This window comes from Mustela nivalis (assembly GCF_964662115.1).
Source record: "Mustela nivalis genome assembly, chromosome: 7".
In the NCBI taxonomy this organism is placed as follows: Eukaryota; Metazoa; Chordata; class Mammalia; order Carnivora; family Mustelidae; genus Mustela; species Mustela nivalis.
This window is the reverse complement of record NC_139026.1, coordinates 116,632,764-116,649,651: the sequence shown is the minus strand read 5'-3', so window position 1 is coordinate 116,649,651 and position 16,888 is coordinate 116,632,764. Positions and strand designations below refer to the sequence as shown.

Here is a 16,888-nt window from a genome sequence, read left to right as displayed (position 1 = left end):
ATCAAACCAAGTCCATAATAGTTTCTCTGTTTTAAATTTCATTCACGTAACTTGATTATTTCTGTTGTCAAATTATGTTTTAGAAAAATACTGAATGAACTTTCCTCTGATGTGCCTGGTGTTCCCAAGATTGAAGAAGAAAAATCAGAGGAAGAAGGAACGCCACCTAACATCGCTACCATGGCAGTACCGACTAGCATATATCAGACTAGCACGGGGCAATACAGTATGTATGCTGCAATTCGCTATGTTACAGTGCTAGCTTTAAGTCTTCTCTAGTTACATTGAAGCAACTTGGGTTTGGCATTCAATTGTTTCATTTAAAAATGCATCGTAATATCTAAACTGTGTGTATCATAGAATGAAAAGTACATGTTAAAGAAGTGAGAGATTTGTACTGAGACCTGTCATATACTTTTGAAAAGTTAAAGTATTTTTACTGAATATAGAAGAAAAATTTGGGGTAAAAATAAAGGGAGGGTGTGCCTATTTATATGTTTATATTCATGTCTGATAAAAATTTAAAACTTACTGTTTTTGTTATCTTTATAAGATGCATGCAAACATAAGATATAAATGTCTGTATTTCATTCTTGTTGGCTTTTGTTACCAACAATTACATATTATGCTTACTAATCTAAAAGAGGTACATAATGTTTCCTAAATTGTTTTAAATGTAATTATGTTTTCACTAGTCTTTGTTAATTTGTGCTGCAGCTTTTTCTAGAAGAGAATGGAAAAATGATTTATTTTTTTAAAAGTACAGCAATTGGACAGATCATTTTATTTGAAATTTTAAACATCAAAAGCTGTAAATAAACAGATACGTTCACATTTAGTCTTGTGCATTTTAATGGGCTGTTAATCCTGTGCTTTTTGCTCTAATTAAAGCACTGATTTTTTTTCTCAAATCAAGCACATTTGATATACATAAAAATGCTTTAGTAAAAAAACAAGAGCTAGGAAGAAAAACAAAAAGAAGAAAGAAAAGCTAGGAAAAAGAAAAAATATTTTAAAATAAAAGCTACTTAGGTAATGGAATGTATGTGATATTAAATACTGTGTTGGTTTAAATATGAAGGTAAGATTTTTAGATATGTTTTCTGTTTTCCCTTTATAAAAACAGTAATACCTAGAAAACTCTCAAGTCTTTAAGTTGTGGCTATTAAAACAAATGATACTCTTTATTATATGGGAAGACCTTATATAGTCATTAGTTTTTTAGAGTTTTTTATTTTGATGGTGGTAGATTTGCAGTATTAAACAAATTCTCATTTGGCAATTCTGGTTCTTCAGGTTCTTCTACCATGACACCTAGCAGAATTGGGGTATAATTTGTCCACAACCTCTATGGGGTGCTGAATGAACAGGTCCAAAGTCAATGTTAGGAAAAGGAAACTCGCCACTGCCTGTGTCAAGAGTTAGACCTTGAGGTTTCACTGTAATTTTTTTTTTTTTTTTTTTATTTCTCTGATTTGTATACCTTTCTGTCTGACCAGTCAGAATAGGTGGTGGGAGTTTTAGAAGTGTAAATCAGAGTTTGCCAGCTGGCAGGCTTCTGTAGGGCAACACAAAGGTACACAAGTGTGAGTGCCTCATGCTCTCAGTCCCTGGAGTGGCTGGGCAGGGCTTGGAGCTGCTGGAAACTCCTCATTGTTCAGGTCTGGTCTTGAGCAGTGGGTTGTACACATACTATCATTTTCTATTTGTGGTGTGATAGGGAAAAGGTTGGAAATTACTGATGAAATAATGCTAAGACATCTTAAAGTTTGGGGGTGATCTAAGATGTTTTCATCTTAAACATTTCTTTGACATATCCCGACGCTGCTTAGGAATTTATAGAAGTGGTGATCTCTTTACAAGTGATATGGAAAGGGATGCTGTAGGTTATTTTGCCTAGGTTATTAGTTGAAAATTTGAAATTGTGAAAGCATTGGGTTGCAAGAATATCGAAGCTAGGGATGGTCTGGGGAAGGCTCCAAGTCCTGCCATTCACCAACTGGATCAGATAGAGAAGCTTTATTTTCCCATCTCGGGGTCTTTCAAGTAGGAATAATACTAAAATTTGCCACACTCTGGGGTTAGCATGAGGACAAAAGGAAATAAGAGGGAAAAGTGGCATAAAACAGACATGCTACTTTTGACACAAAACAGAAATGTAAGCCAGCGTCTCATACGTGAACTTTCCCTCCAGGTAGCAACAAAGCCTGTATTTCCTGTGCTCTGAGTGCACCCACTTGCAGCTGGGGCCTGGCAGGAGACTGACGTCACTGTGGGTGCAGGGTGGTGGGAGTAGAGTCAGGAGTTATGGTTGAGAACAGCAAATTGAAAGTTTAGAAGTTAGATGTTTATCTGTTTGCCTCATTAGAGGTCACAGACTGTCTCTTATTGAGGTTTCTTAATTTAGACCCATATAATATGATCCTGGCAGGTGTTAAAAGATGTGATTATTTTGTATGTGCTCTCTGCAGGTAGAAATTGCCATTTTTATTGCTTCATGAAGAGTGGTAACTGCCTTTGCAGTTAAAATGCATCTCTTAGATGTTTAGTGACACTTGGTTGGTTATGTTGATATTTCTTTCTTCTGAAAGGTGAATACTAACATTTAAAGTATTTAAAAAAGACATTTACTTTCATTGGAGGGTAAATATATATTTACACATAAACAAGATTCATTTTCATTAATCAGATTTCTTAGTAGGAATCTTAACAGGTATTAATGCTTTAATGTTGCTCCCTGGATATCTAAAAAAAATGAAATAATTACTGGTGTCCTTTGGGGTTTAGACTACAGAAGTTTACTAGAATTTCTGGAGAATTATTCTGGGTTATTTACATGTACCTGTTTTTGAGACCCTCTCATAACCTTTTACTATAAAATGTATTTTTTGTAGGTTTAATTCTTTCTTCAGTTTTTATTTATGAATGACTTTCCCCCAGGCTTTGCTTTTTTTTTTTTTTCCAAAGATTATTATTTTAGATTACTTATTTTTAATTTACTATAATGAGCTAGTTGGAGTTAAAAACAAAAACTAAAGGACTTTGTGTGTCAAAGTTGAAGAAATAAAATAAAAATGAGCATATTCAGGCTTTCTCATATGTTTTAATAGTTGGAAGTTTTTGACAGAAGTTCACCTTATTTTTTCAAGTTATTTTTTTAATCACAGAAACTAAGAAGTGAAAGTTAGAATAGTCTACTCCCTGAGATTAGTAAAAATACTTTTAAATGGACAGGGATTCATTATTGCAACACCAAGAAAGTCAGCTACACTTGCAAAATCTTTTCTGGAAGTACAGATCTTAGGGATAGGATTGCTGTATGTAGGCCAATTAAGACATTCTGGCCAAAGAAAATTTGTTTTGTCTCAAGAGATATTTCTGAAAGAGAGCAGTTCTAATAATCTCAGAATTAGCAAAGAATGTTACTTGTTGCATAAGCCATTTAAGATCTACATTAAATGGGAATGAATTTCATAAACATAGTAAAAGTAACTAAAGGAATTTAAATGTTTGCAGTTTCTTAATTCATTAAATTTTCTCTAAAAACAAAGTTTTTTGTTGTTGTTGTTGTTGTTGTTGTTGTTGTTGTTCCTCACTCTGCTATACCTGACCTCTTCCCTTACCAGTTAAGGACTATTGCCCAAGATTATTTTTTTTCTAAATGTCCCTTGTCTCTTTGCTTGTCCCTACTTTATTTTACTAGGAACCTTGTTAGAATGAGTCTCTGTTAACCCATCTTTACTGGAATTCTTATACACTAAAGGTAAGTGGGTCAATCCAAAATCCACCATTATAAAAAGAGATCTGTGTGAACTTTGTGGGCTACTTAAAGAATTCAGAATTCTCAGGAGACTCCTATGAATAAACACCATAAAAGGAATTTGCATGATAGGAGTAGCATTCTAAAGTAAATGCAGTTGCATTTGTAGTTCTTAGTAATGACTTTGCTTACATTCTTCCAAGGTAGCTTTCAAAGCAAACATAGAAGGTATCTGGTTAATGTAAATCTGGCTTTTTAATCTTGGTGTTGCTATTCTTGTTACAGCACAAGGCTATTTTAGTCTCCCTTCAGCTCTATGAACCTCTTGGTTTTTAAGGCACAGGTACTCACAGGTTCTGTTCCATGCTCCCTTTTTTAAATTTAAACTTGAGAATTCACTGGCATAAGGTCTGCTGTTCTTTATAAAGTTAATTAAGTGGATTTTATTTATGAATTTCTTTTGGAATTTGGAATAAAGAGGATTTTAAATTATCATTAAACATTTAATGTTTATGTATTTGAATTAGCTCATATATTCAGGTTTAGGATTACAAAGATATTAGTATCAAACGAAAAGTCAGATGAAATCTTAATCTAAATAAATTCTACTCCTTCCTCATTTGGTCATGAACTCTTATCTTTCTCTTCTTCTTTCTTTATTGATCATACAAAACTTTAAAATATTGCTTTTTTAATTAAAAAAAAGTTTTTTGCCAAAATTCTCAAATTTTCATCCCACACAAAATGTTTTCTTACTTCCGTGATATTAATAGCTCTGGGAAAGGAGTGCTCAATGGCAGTGAGTAGAGAAGTAGCAGATTTTTTAAATACAGTTTTGTAAACTAGGAATTTTTAAAGAATTTATTGCCTACAATGGTTGATCGGAGGTCATCCTGGTTACTGTGGTGTATGGTAAATTGGGAGTGGAGAAACTGTACTTGGGTTAATACTGATTCGAAACTCAGTAACTTGACTATATAAGGATGTATATAGAGACATTTTTGCAACCACTAAAACCAACTTAATAGAAAAATGCTTAGTAAATTAGTGATTTTATATTCTGTCTAAACAAACTTTTTTTTTTTTTAAGATTTTTTTTATTTATTTGACAGATTACAAGTAGGCAGAGAGGCAGGCAGAGAGAGAGAGGAGGAAGCAGGCTCCCTGCTGAGCAGAGAGCCCAATGCGGGACTCAATCCCAGGACCCTGAGATCATGACCTGAGCCAAGGCAGCAGCTTAACCCACTGAGCCACCCAGGCGCCCCTAAACAAACTCTTAATGTAGGGTCAGTGTGTCCAATGTTCAAACTGTGGGTATAGAGTTGAAATGCCAATTGAATATTATCCCCACCTTAAAAGACCACCAGAGACGTGAGTCAAATTTAGTTATGGGGAATAGCTTACCTGAGACTTAAGAGGGAAAAAAAGTTAGCTAACTCCCAGAACAACTAGGACAACAGAGCCTAACCTCTACCCACCATTATGATGAGCAGTAATACACTAACAGGCTTGAATCTTTTAATATGGACGTTGAAGTAGAATTTAATTGATTATATAATCTAGTTCAATTTTAATTCAATTTAGATTATCAAACTAATGTTATTAAGGATTGCTTAAAAGAGGAAAATCGGTATGTATATAAGCTAAAATAAAGACACTTTTACTTATGTTTGCATCCCAGTCTTCATAGACCAGTATGGACTCTTCATTGTGATCAGCAGTGAGGCCATAGGTAGAAGCTTTTATACCTCAGTTGCATGTGTCAGTCTAAGAAATCATTAAAAAAGCCTAGGTCTGCAAAGTAAAATCAGTCGGAAATACCATGGTATCTTATCTTCATTGGTTACTAATGGCCTCCATATGGGCCAATCATTTTAATTAAAAATGGTTAGCCAGATATGATGTCTGGGATTTGTTTTAGAATACTCCAGACCCCCCCCCCCCAAAAAAAAAGTTTGAGAATGTGTGGGCAAGGAAGGAAAATAGATGACACACAATTTTTTCTACTTTTATGTTTACTAGTAAATTTCCATAAGTTTAGAAAAGTAATTAGGTAAAACAAAAGATGTGACTAAAGTCATTCAGTTAATTTCATCTTAATTTTTCCCACTATTTATCTTGATATGTGTTTACTGAAAACACATATTTTGCTATCCTTGAGTATTTTGTAACCTGAATAGTTTCCTCTTCAAATCTTGAATACACACACAGAGAGACCTAATTCTAGTATCCTGAAGCATTGGGAAATCTTGTTTATTGTCAAATGAGAGGTAACATTTTGAATGGTAAGGTCCTCTGTCATTTGATAATGCCAAAATCAAAAGTACCTTTGGTATAAAAAATAAGAGCTAGGTTAAAGTACAAGACTTATCAGTAGAAATGTTTTCCCCTAGCGCTAGTGTGTGTGTGTGTGTGTGTGCGTGCGTGTGTGTGTGTGTGTGTAGCTTTTGTTTTCCACTAATTATATAATGACTTGACCAGAAAATAAAATGATGAGAAGAACAGATTCTTTTTTTTTTTTTTTAAGATTTTATTTATTTAACAGAGATCACAAGTAGGCAGAGAGGCAGGCAGAGAGAGAGAGAAAGAGGAGGAAGCAGGCTTCCTGCTAAGCAGAGAGCCTGATGCAGGGTTTGATCCCAGGACCCTGAGATCATGACCTGAACTGAAGGCAGAGGCTTTAACCCACTGAGCCATCCAGGTACCCTGAGAGGAACAGATTCTTTATGTATTTACATTTCACAGCGTGAAAGCAAAGAAGTGTATTTGGAACTATGAGGAAACATTATTGAAAAAAATAAAAGGTGGAAAAAAAGAAAATATGAAAAGAGAAAAAGTAAGGGTCTTTGTTATCTAGCTATTTCATGTTCTTATCCTTGGCAGCAACTACCTTGGATTTTTTTACCAGTCCCAAATCTTGTTAATTGTATTGGCACTGAAAATTAAGTTCTGTATTTAGAATTTGAAACCATACCTTATTTAACTCTTCTAGATTCACAAGTAGCTCAAGTTGTTTATGATGTAGTCTGTCCTGAAGAAATGATAGCCATTCATTCATCATTTATTGAGTGCCTCTTATATGCTGTGCTTTGTGTTTCTTCCACATCGTGATTACACTGCCTGTGCCTGCTCCTTCTAAAGCACGATTTCTGTAACACCAAACTAATTATCAACTGAAAGCACACATTCAGATAAATGATAACATATGAAGTAAATTCATGTCCAGTCATGAAGATCTGCGGAAGCAATATCTCTTCTCTTTCATACTTCTAAGAAAGTTAGGTTTCTTCCAAACCCTTTTGTTACAAAGGGTGAATCCTGAGACCCTTGAAATCTTGTTTTTAAAATGTGTACAGAATATGATGCTCTACATGAGCCAGATAAAGAAATACATAAATTACATAAATTTCTCAACCTCAGCATCCTTGATATTATGCTTGATCTTAGCCAAAAGGCCGAGAAGCGATCCTTGATGTTATGAACTGATTCTTCAGTTTCTGTCAACCATATCCTATTGGTGGCCTGTCAAAGAGCAAAAAAACAGAGAATGAATCTTGCAGAAATCTTTTTTAAAATGTTAACCATCTTTCTATGTTAGGCCTCAGGTTGAGGAACTAAAGATTTGTTGTTATTCTTCCCAAGTAGTTTGTAAGTTTATGCAAGTTTTGCTCTGATACTGTTGAAGACGTTAAGGAATAAGTCAGAAATATTTAACATATATTTTGACACTACTGTAACATTCCTTTAAGGCATTTATGTTGATTTATATGTGTTGCGTTATTCTGATGTGTCATTGTCTTCATTGTAAATCTAATGAGCTAGTTTATATGTGATTTTTTTTTTTTTTTTTTTTTTTTTTTTGGAGAGCATAGCCTTTGGTTCCACTTAAACCATAGAGTCATAATATTTACATTAAAGTATACCGAACTCTCAGATATTTTAAACAGTGGTTATTTGTCTATTAGAGTGAAATTTAAAAACAAAACATTTGATCAGTTGTTCTTTGGGAACTTTTGGTTAATATGTTAACTTTTAAACATGACTGGCAAGTCTCAGTGTTTAGAGGAATTCTGCCTCCTATTTGTTGCCATGAGCTGCAGTTATTCAAGACACTTGATAGAGGTAAATATTGTAGCACAGATTCTTTCAGTATTTTTATATTAAAAATTTGTGTATGTGTGTGTGTGTGTGTGTGTATAAAAATAAATATATATTTATATATTTTAAGGTCCCTTGCAACTTAATGCTTTATATTTCAGGATTCTCCTGACATAGTCAAAATGGTAAAGGTTACAGTTTTGTAGACTTAAGCTTTAAAACCAAAATATATAGTAATATATTCCATTAAGAGCTAATTCTTCTGATGATAAATTAGAGAAGTAGTTGGCTGAATGAAGGTATAAATTCATTGTAATTGTGATGCTCAAGGAATTTTACTGACTACTTTTTAAATATCAGAAGAATGCTATTTATCTATAACTAAAAACATCTGAGAGAGAAGGAGAAAACCAAGAAGCCGGTCTTCCTCCCTGTCCTCATCTCCACTCTTCCTCTTAAGTAATTTAGCTGGATGGATACCAGGGAGGAGACAAACTCCTGGGTTCTATGTATGTCAAATAATTCTGAATATAAGATATTTTCCAGTGTCTATGAGCTTTTTCAGAGTGTTGTCCCATGAAGAAGGATCTCCTTATCAATTCAGCATAGAGAAATAAGGGTAAACTGACAATGAGAAGCATTGGTAATTAACAGAGCCACAGTGTATTCTTCCAATATGGAATTATTACAAGTGAATCTTGAAATTCTCTAATATTTCTTTTCTTTTTCTGTTAAGTTGCTATAGCCCAAGGTGGAACAATCCAGATTTCTAACCCAGGATCTGATGGTGTTCAGGGACTGCAGGCATTAACAATGACAAATTCAGGAGCTCCTCCGCCAGGTGCTACAATTGTACAGTATGCAGCACAGTCAGCTGATGGCACACAGCAGTTCTTTGTCCCAGGCAGCCAGGTTGTTGTTCAAGGTATAGTTTATTAATCTCGTACATTTAGAATACCTATGCCTCACTATATCACACCAGTTAGTGGGAATTTTATAGTTTCCTGAAATATACAGGAGGCAGATTTGGGGGGAGGCACTTATTTTAGTACATTCAACAACACGTTAAATTACATGATTTTCACTTTTTAGCAGGTTTTATTGGCTGTAAAGAAAGGTTCTCTTCTGAATAGCATGATGGGAAAAAGACTTGGGACACGTGAATGAACTTTTTAATTAAGTAAATAATCTTCATTTGGGGGTTATAAATGTTGTACCTAATACATATTTTTATTACCTGGTCTATGAAGATTTAAATATCCAGTGTGTGGTGCACTGAATTGGGGGTTTTTCTTTAAATCTAATTTCTAGACATTTCAAAACAAATGCTTTTTTGTTTTTTTTCCTCTTTAGACCATTCTAGTATATTTAAATGTCAGGTGGAAGTAGTAAAATGAAACATTTGGGATGTAACCCTAAACTTTTAGGGTAACCTAGGATTTCAATTAAATTCAAGTTATACGTTATTTTAATTTCATTCAGTTTTGCTCATAGTAACTATAATGTGTTTAATACAACTTGTAAAAATCCTATGTTTTCATTTAACTCTATTCCTCTTAGCATTTGCTTAGGATGTTTGATGTAGCACTAATTTTAAAGAGAATAATATTTGTTCTTTTGGTTTGAAAGTCTTGCAAGTTTGGAAAAAAGCAGATTCTGAATGATGAATCTCTTGATACTAGCCTTTCTCTTAGGTATTTTGGGGGTTAATGTGGACTATAATAAAAATGTATGAAGAACTGAGTGGTAGTTGCACTCCATGTATGGAGTAAAACAAATTCATAGTACATACCTAATACTTTGTTTTCTTTTAATTGTAAAATCAAAGCCACCTGCTTTATTTCCCCTGATTATCATGATCCCTCTATGTTTAAATAAATAACCATAAAGAATCCTTATTTCTTCTAATTTATCTTTTTTTATATGGAAATCCACTGTAAACCTAATACTTTCACCAGAAGAGCTTTAAAATTTTTTTTTCTATTTTGCGTAGATAATAGACTAATTAGAGTTCTGTGCTTGTGGGATTTTATTTAGGAACCCTTTTTTCTTCTGTAAGTCACAAAGATATTTTCCTATAATAATTATATTAGCTTTATAGTTTTACCTTTCACATTTTGTCCTTAGTCCACCGGAATTTTACCTTGGTATATAGTACTAGGTGGATTTCATTTTTGAATTCCATAGGGAGCCAGTTTTCCCCTACTCATTGTTTGTCTTTTCCCCATTAATTTATGGGGCTAAAAATCTTAATTATACAGTGGGTTCTCGTGTATACTTGGATCTGTCTCAAAACTCTCTATTCTGTACTATTGGTCTACTTTTTTTTTTCTTTTTTTAAGATTTATTTATTTTAGAGAGAATAAGAGAAGGAAGGGCAGAGGGAGAGTTAGTTTTAAGTAGACTCTGTGCTGAGCACAGAGGCCCTCGCAGAGTTCAGACCCATGACCCTGAGATCATGATCTGAGCTGAAACCAAGAGAGGGACACTTAACTGACTATACCATCCCAGTGCTCCCATACTGGTCTCCTTTTCTATATGCCAGTAGTACCATACAGGTTTGTTATCGCACAGGACAAGTTTCCCTTTTTTATTAAAAAAAAAAAAAATCTTTCAGTGCTGATATAGCTTAGTGAACCATTATTCGTCAGTATGCATTTAGAATAAATTTGAGTTTCTAAACAATAACAATATAATAATAAAACCAATAATGAGGTTGCTTTTAATGTATAGATTAATTTAGGGGGAAACTAAAGTTCTTTTTTAAATTGAGCTATAACTGGCATATGGCAATTATGTTAGTTTCAAGTGTACAACATAATGATTTGATATTCATTTACACACACTAAGTAATTACCACAATAAATCAATAAATCTCGTTAACATCCACCACCACATTATTATGATTGGTTTTTTCTTATGAGAGATCTTTTAAGACTTACTCTCTTAGCAACTTTCAAACAGAGAGCACAGTATTAACTACAGGCACTGTGCTGTATGTCATCACATTCCCAGGACTTAGTTTGTAACTGGAAGTTTGTTCCTTTTGATAACCACCCATTTTGTACATTCCCTCCCTGCCAGCACAGCCCTCCCATCTCGCAGCCACTCCTCTGTTCTCTGTATCACACTCAGGTCCCGGGGTGGTGGTGGTTGAAGATTCCACTTGTAAGTACAATCATATGGTATTTGTCTTTTCTCGGACTCACTTCACTTAGCATAATGCCCTCAAGTTCCACCCATGTTGTCACAAATGGCATGATTTCCTTCTTTTTTATGGTCTAATAATAATTATGTGTATTTGTGTGTTTGTGTGTGTGTACACACTGCATTTTCTTTACCTATTCACCTATCAGTGGACACTCCAGTTGCTTCCATATTTTGGCTGTTGTAGATAATGCTGCTGTGAATATGGGGATGCGTTTGTCTTTTCAGGTAGTATTTGTTTTTGTTTGTTTGTTTTATAAATACCCAGTAGTGTGATTGCTGAATCATAGGGTAGTTCTATTTTTTTTTTTTTTAAGATTTTATTTATTTATTTGTCAGAGAGGTCACAAGTAGTCAGAGAGGCAGGCTCGTCGCTGAGCAGAGAGCCCGATGCGGGGCTCGATCCTAGGACCCTGAGATCATGACCTGAGCCGAAGGCTGAGGCTTAACCCCCTGAGCCACCTGGCACCCAGGGTAGCTCTATTTTTAATTTATTGAGGAACCTCCATGTTGATTGCCATTGTGGCTGCACCAATTTACATTCCTACGAACTGTGTATAAGGGTGAGGAAGAACTGAGGTCTTTATAATGTTAAATTGACCTGTTGTTCCAAACTGTAGAATGTCTCATTTATTTGGATCTTATTTTAGCTTTTTAGTAGTTTAAAATTTTTCCTGTGGAAGTACTTCATATTCTTTGTTAAGTTCCTAAATGCTTGAAGGTTTCTGTTGCTATTATGAGCAATACATTTTCTAATTGTTGCTGATGTAGAGAAATATTACTGACTTGTTAAAACGTAATTTATTTATTAATCTTGCCAAACGGAATTTACTTCTAATAATGTGCTTATTCTTTGTAAATCTATCTGTGTTGGTATGTGAATGTTTTATCAAACACAAGTAAGGTGTTTGTTTCTTCCCTTCCAATCTTGATTCCCTGTGTTTTCTTTCAACTTTTCTTTCCTTGCCTTTTCTTTTCCTTTCCTTTTCTCCTCTTCTTAAAATAATGGTGGGTAGGAGTTCTACTTCTATATTAAATACAGGGTCAGTGGGCATTCTTGTGTCACTTACGTGGGCACCTTCCCTCCTGTCATTCCATTCACAGGCCACAGGATTTCTTTGCCAGTTCTCAGTCCTTCTCTTAATTGATCCCTCAGCAGTATTTAAACACTATTGACTTCTGCTTCCTTCACTTTCCATCATGATACTGTGTTCTTAATAGTTTTTTTCTTTTCTCTCTCCTACATGTCTTTCAGTCTCATTGTTTGGTCTAATCTTCGTCTGCTCATCTCTTTACCGTTAGTCAGTGTTTGTCAAGATTGTGTCCTGGGTCCTCTTCCATCTGACTGGCGCACTCTCCCTGGCTGACTTCATCCCTGCCCATTGGTTGTCAGTGCACTCTGACCATGCCCCTGACTCCCATCTAGCTGCTTAGAAGTCCCACATACATCTCTTGACTCTTTCAGTCCAAAGTCACATCCATTTTCCCCACTCTAGTTCTCTCTTTGTTTACCCTATTTCGGTAATGGACTCCTGTCCAACCTGTTGCTTCAGGCTAAGAACCTGCGTGTCATCTGTCCTTCCTCCCAGCTAAACCACTCATCTTCCACTTCTCTCCACCCCTGCTGTCCAATCCTACTTACTGCCATGCCCTCCGACCTGTCATCCCTTCTGCTGGGTGGCTGCCCTGGAGCTGGTAGTGGTGGTGAAGTTCCCTGATCTTCCTAATCATGCCCCCGGTGGCAGATCTCCTCTTGGTCTGGTTTTTTGAGAATTGTTCCTGAAAGCTCAGGCTCCCTTTTTTCATCCCTCCCAGTAATCCTGGGAGCTACTAATACTTTTTAAAAACAAATGTCTCTACCTCCAACATTTTCTTTTTTTCTGTTATACTCAGTTCGTCAGCTCAGAGTGGTATCTCTAAAATTCACATCTAACCGTGTCAACCTCTTATTCAGTGAAGTCTTGTTACTTGTTATTCAAAATCCAAAAAAAATTTTTTTAAGATTTTACTTATTCATTTTTCAGAGAGAGCAGTGAGAGAGAGCACAAGTAAAGGGAGCTGCAGGCAGAGGGAGAAGCAGGCTCCCTACTGGGCAAGGAGCCTAGGACCCTGGGGTCATGACCTGAGCTGAAAGCAGACACTTAACCAACTGAGCCACCCACATGTCCCTTAGTCCAAAATCTTTAACATGGCCCAAATCTTTGCTTGATCTAGGCCTTGCCACCTTTACTAGATATTTCCCTCTCAACTTCTCCCTCTTTTGTAATGCAGCTCTGTGCAAGATTTCTTCATTTCCTGTGCTATGCCGTACCCTCTTTTCCTTTCTAGGGCCTCACACTTAGCCATTTGCCCTGACAAGAACACTTATGTCAGTCATTTACATTATTCAGGCTTCATCTTAGTACTTCCTCCAGGAGGCCTTCTGTGATCCTGCAGATCTGGCTTAGATAACCTCCTGTCAGTTCTTATTGTACCTCCTTAGGGTATATTTGACATGCCTAGATAACTTATGTTTGGGTAGAGGTCCTTAGTATCTGGCACAGTCCCTGGCGCATGATAAATGTTTAATAAAACCATTTTATTAAATGAAACCCTTAGGTATGGCTGAGATGGAAGAGAGTCTGTCATGGAGTCTGTTTGGGACTGATGTCTAGGTTACTCTCCACACTTTCTTACATAGCCAGATGTCTTCAATTCATGTGCTCTGGAGAAGCACATCAATTTAATATGGTAGGTGGAATTCTAATCATATAAGGGAATGGGCTTTATTCAGCCCACTGTTAACAATAAAAGGTCTCAGTGCCATGTGACTTATTATTGTACACTCGATAGATGTGCAAATCATTTCTTTTTCCAGACTATGTTCTTTTATACTGTTGAACATGAACTAATTTTTATTTATTTATTTAAAAGATTTTATTTATTTATTTGACAGACAGAGATCACAAGTAGGCAGAGAGGCAGATAGAGAGGGAAGCAGGCTCCCTGCTGAGCAGAGAGCCCGATGCGGGGCTCGATCTCAGGACCCTGGGACCATGACCAGAGCCGAAAGCAGAGGTTTTAACCCACTGAGCCACCCAGGTGCCCCGAAATTGCTGTTTTTTATGAGCTAAAAATGTCAAATAGCCAATTCCTATGATTCAAGCTAATATTTATGGAAGAATGCTATGTAGTTCTTGCTACATGTGGCACAGTGAATTTTTTTAATGTATTTATTCAAGTGAAATTAGCAAATTCTGTTTCACCTAGGGAACTGCTGGATTTTATGGTGCTGTAGCAAATAGTTAAGCAAATAAAACTGTTAAGTGTAAGAAGGTGGCTGGTTATTTCTTCCTTGACGAATTTAGAAGTGTTTAAGAAATACATTTCTGTGTATTACTCAATGTTTTTCTGGGGTTTTGTCTGATTTACTTATTTTAAAATATTTTATTTATTTGACAGAGACAGAGAGACAGCAAAAAAGGGAACACAAGCAGAGGGAGTGGGAAAAGGAAATCAGGCTTCCCAAGAGCAGAGAGCCTAATGCAAGGGCTCCATCCCAAGGGCTCTGGGATCATGACTTGAGCAGAAGGCAGAAACTTAATGACTGTGCCACCTAGGGGGTCCCTTTGTTATCGCTTTAATCTCCATGTGTTTTGTTTTGTTTTTTCCTCCTAGGAGTTATAAAAGAGACAGTGTTTATGCCCCCTTTGTTTATGTAGAAACCTTGGACAGAACCAATAATAAAAGAAGTTAGTTACTCCATAAGAAACAATCTTGTAACTTAATGCTAATGAGACATTTTTCTTTTTTTTTTTTTTTTTTTTGCCAGAGCCCATCTCAACAGATTTCTGTGTACAATGAGAAACAACAACATTAATATGGTTTATTACAGGAAGGGTTTTTATAGGGCTTTGGTTTCATTGAGCTCCTCTGTGACAAAGCAAATTGATGGTAGTGATAGGCTAGTGATGTCATTGTGATGTAAGTTACTCCTACTTATCCTGCACATGCTTGCTAGTTTGGAACACTGTATGTCAACCTGTGATAGGGGAGACAAGACAGTTCTGTATGCAGAAGCCCATCATGGCTGTAACTGGAGATGAAACAGGTAAGAATTTTAAAGAGAGATTTAAATTAATTCTGAAAATTTTATTCTGAAGTTTAGAAAAATTCAGAGACCTCTTGAGTGTTTCAAAAAGTATTAATTTTCTAGTGGCTGAGGAGTAAGAAGTTTCTTTTAATATATATCTGTATGTATGAGCACACTCTGTGAAGGCATCTTAGTGTAAATGCTTTTTTGCTCAGCGGATTGCTTTTTTGACCAAGGCAGTAATCCTTTCTCTCTCCGTTGTGCTTTACTAAAATAAGCTGTTACTTCGTTGCAACCTGTTGCAAATTCAGTGCAGCTACAAGTTAAACATACCGTTAAACATGCGGTTCAGCTTGTAAAAAATTAAGCTTCCGATTTCGTTGTTGTGTACAAATGTTGCTCCAAAACAGACTAGGAAAACGCAGCGTGTCGGCGGGGTTTGCGTGCCTACTTGTTTCTTTCCTCCTGTGTTTAAAATGGTCTGTACCTCAGCTAATCGAGTTCAAAGGGCTGACGTCACTACATTTCCTGGAATCGTGTTCGGCAGGGAAGTGGAAAAGTTAAACTCCAAGCGAGCTGCACATTGACGTCAGCTCCGAGTCATGCTGTGATTTAGTCAGTTCCTTTCTGCTTTGTCAAGGGCTGCTGACAGATTTAGGGTTGTTAACTAGCTCGCCACTGCCTCTATCTCCACGATCGCTCTTAACACTGAATAGCTTTTCCCGTAAGCCTTACTTTAGCGTTTCTCTTGAGGTAAGTATCTGCTTGACGAGGGGGAACGCTTTGTGAAACCTGTAATGCTTGGGTGAGCAGAACTCCGAGGCCGTCCGTCCCGCCTCCGCCTACGTGGGCAGGTTGAGCCTCCCGCTGAGGCCGCCGCACACGTGCTGGGGGAGAGGTGGGCTCTGGAGCTGGAGGGTTTCCGCACCCTTGCTTGATCGGCCACTGGCGCCTCGGAGTGCCCTCTAGCGCTCAGTCAGGGAAGTGCTTGTCTGAAAGTTGTCCCACCGCACCCCCACCCCTCCACCTCCCAGTCTCAGTTCTTGAAATTTGTGATCAGTAATCCTGTTGTTTGGTTTTCTTAATTACAGAATGATCCTGACCTAGTTGCTTATGTTCTGTATTAGGATCGCATTGTTGTTTTTTTCGGTGGTGTCTCATTTCTAACCAAGTTCTGAATTTGCAGTTGAAATCACGAAGATGATTGTCAGCAGCTTCACCACAGTTTAGCTTTTCAGAGTTTTAGTCGGTCTAAACCCTCTTCCTAGATGGAAACACTCCACTGATCTGAGCAACTAAAACCTGTATTAAAGCGTTTTGAAAATTATCTTGATGCACTATTATTTTTCTCAAATGACAAGTTTATTGTAAGATACAGATGGCCTTAAAATAATTTTAAATACTGCAATGGGATTCTAGAAGCAAAAGGCATTTAGTGCATGTATTTATTTGCTGGGCTTATATCTTTCTTTACTAAGACTTTAATTACAATTCTTAGGTCTAACCGTGAGAGAAAATTAAAAATAAAAAAAAATAAAAGATTTGAAAATTCATAATATATTTAAAGATGAAAGTTTAAAATAAAACTTTGCATATATTTTTAGTCATTGCTTGTAAGTAAACATTCTTATACATTTATGTGTATGGAATGAACATACACTGTCCTTGAAGAGCTTTGTTTCACAGTTTTACCCATACATGAGTTACTTCCAATTTAAAATTTTCAAAATGCTAACATTTAAAAATATCAA

The 16,888-nt window shown here is 36.1% G+C and overlaps 1 protein-coding gene across 31 annotated transcripts in view; it reads left to right on the top strand.

Moving 5' to 3' along the window:
- The window catches only part of CREM (cAMP responsive element modulator), a 71,450-nt gene that overhangs the window by 40,998 nt on the left and 13,564 nt on the right, over positions 1-16,888 (top strand). For 12 of the 31 annotated variants that reach the window (XM_082739748.1, XM_082739747.1, XM_082739744.1 and 9 more), the window contains 2 exons: positions 84-226; positions 8,595-8,783. In XM_082739748.1, the coding sequence (XP_082595874.1) occupies positions 84-226; positions 8,595-8,783 (332 nt within the window). Of the gene's footprint in view, positions 1-83; positions 227-3,703; positions 3,748-8,594; positions 8,784-14,904; positions 15,156-15,688; positions 15,891-16,888 lie in introns of those variants that run through there. The other 19 variants (XM_082739725.1, XM_082739724.1, XM_082739723.1 and 16 more) reach the window with 10 other exon arrangements.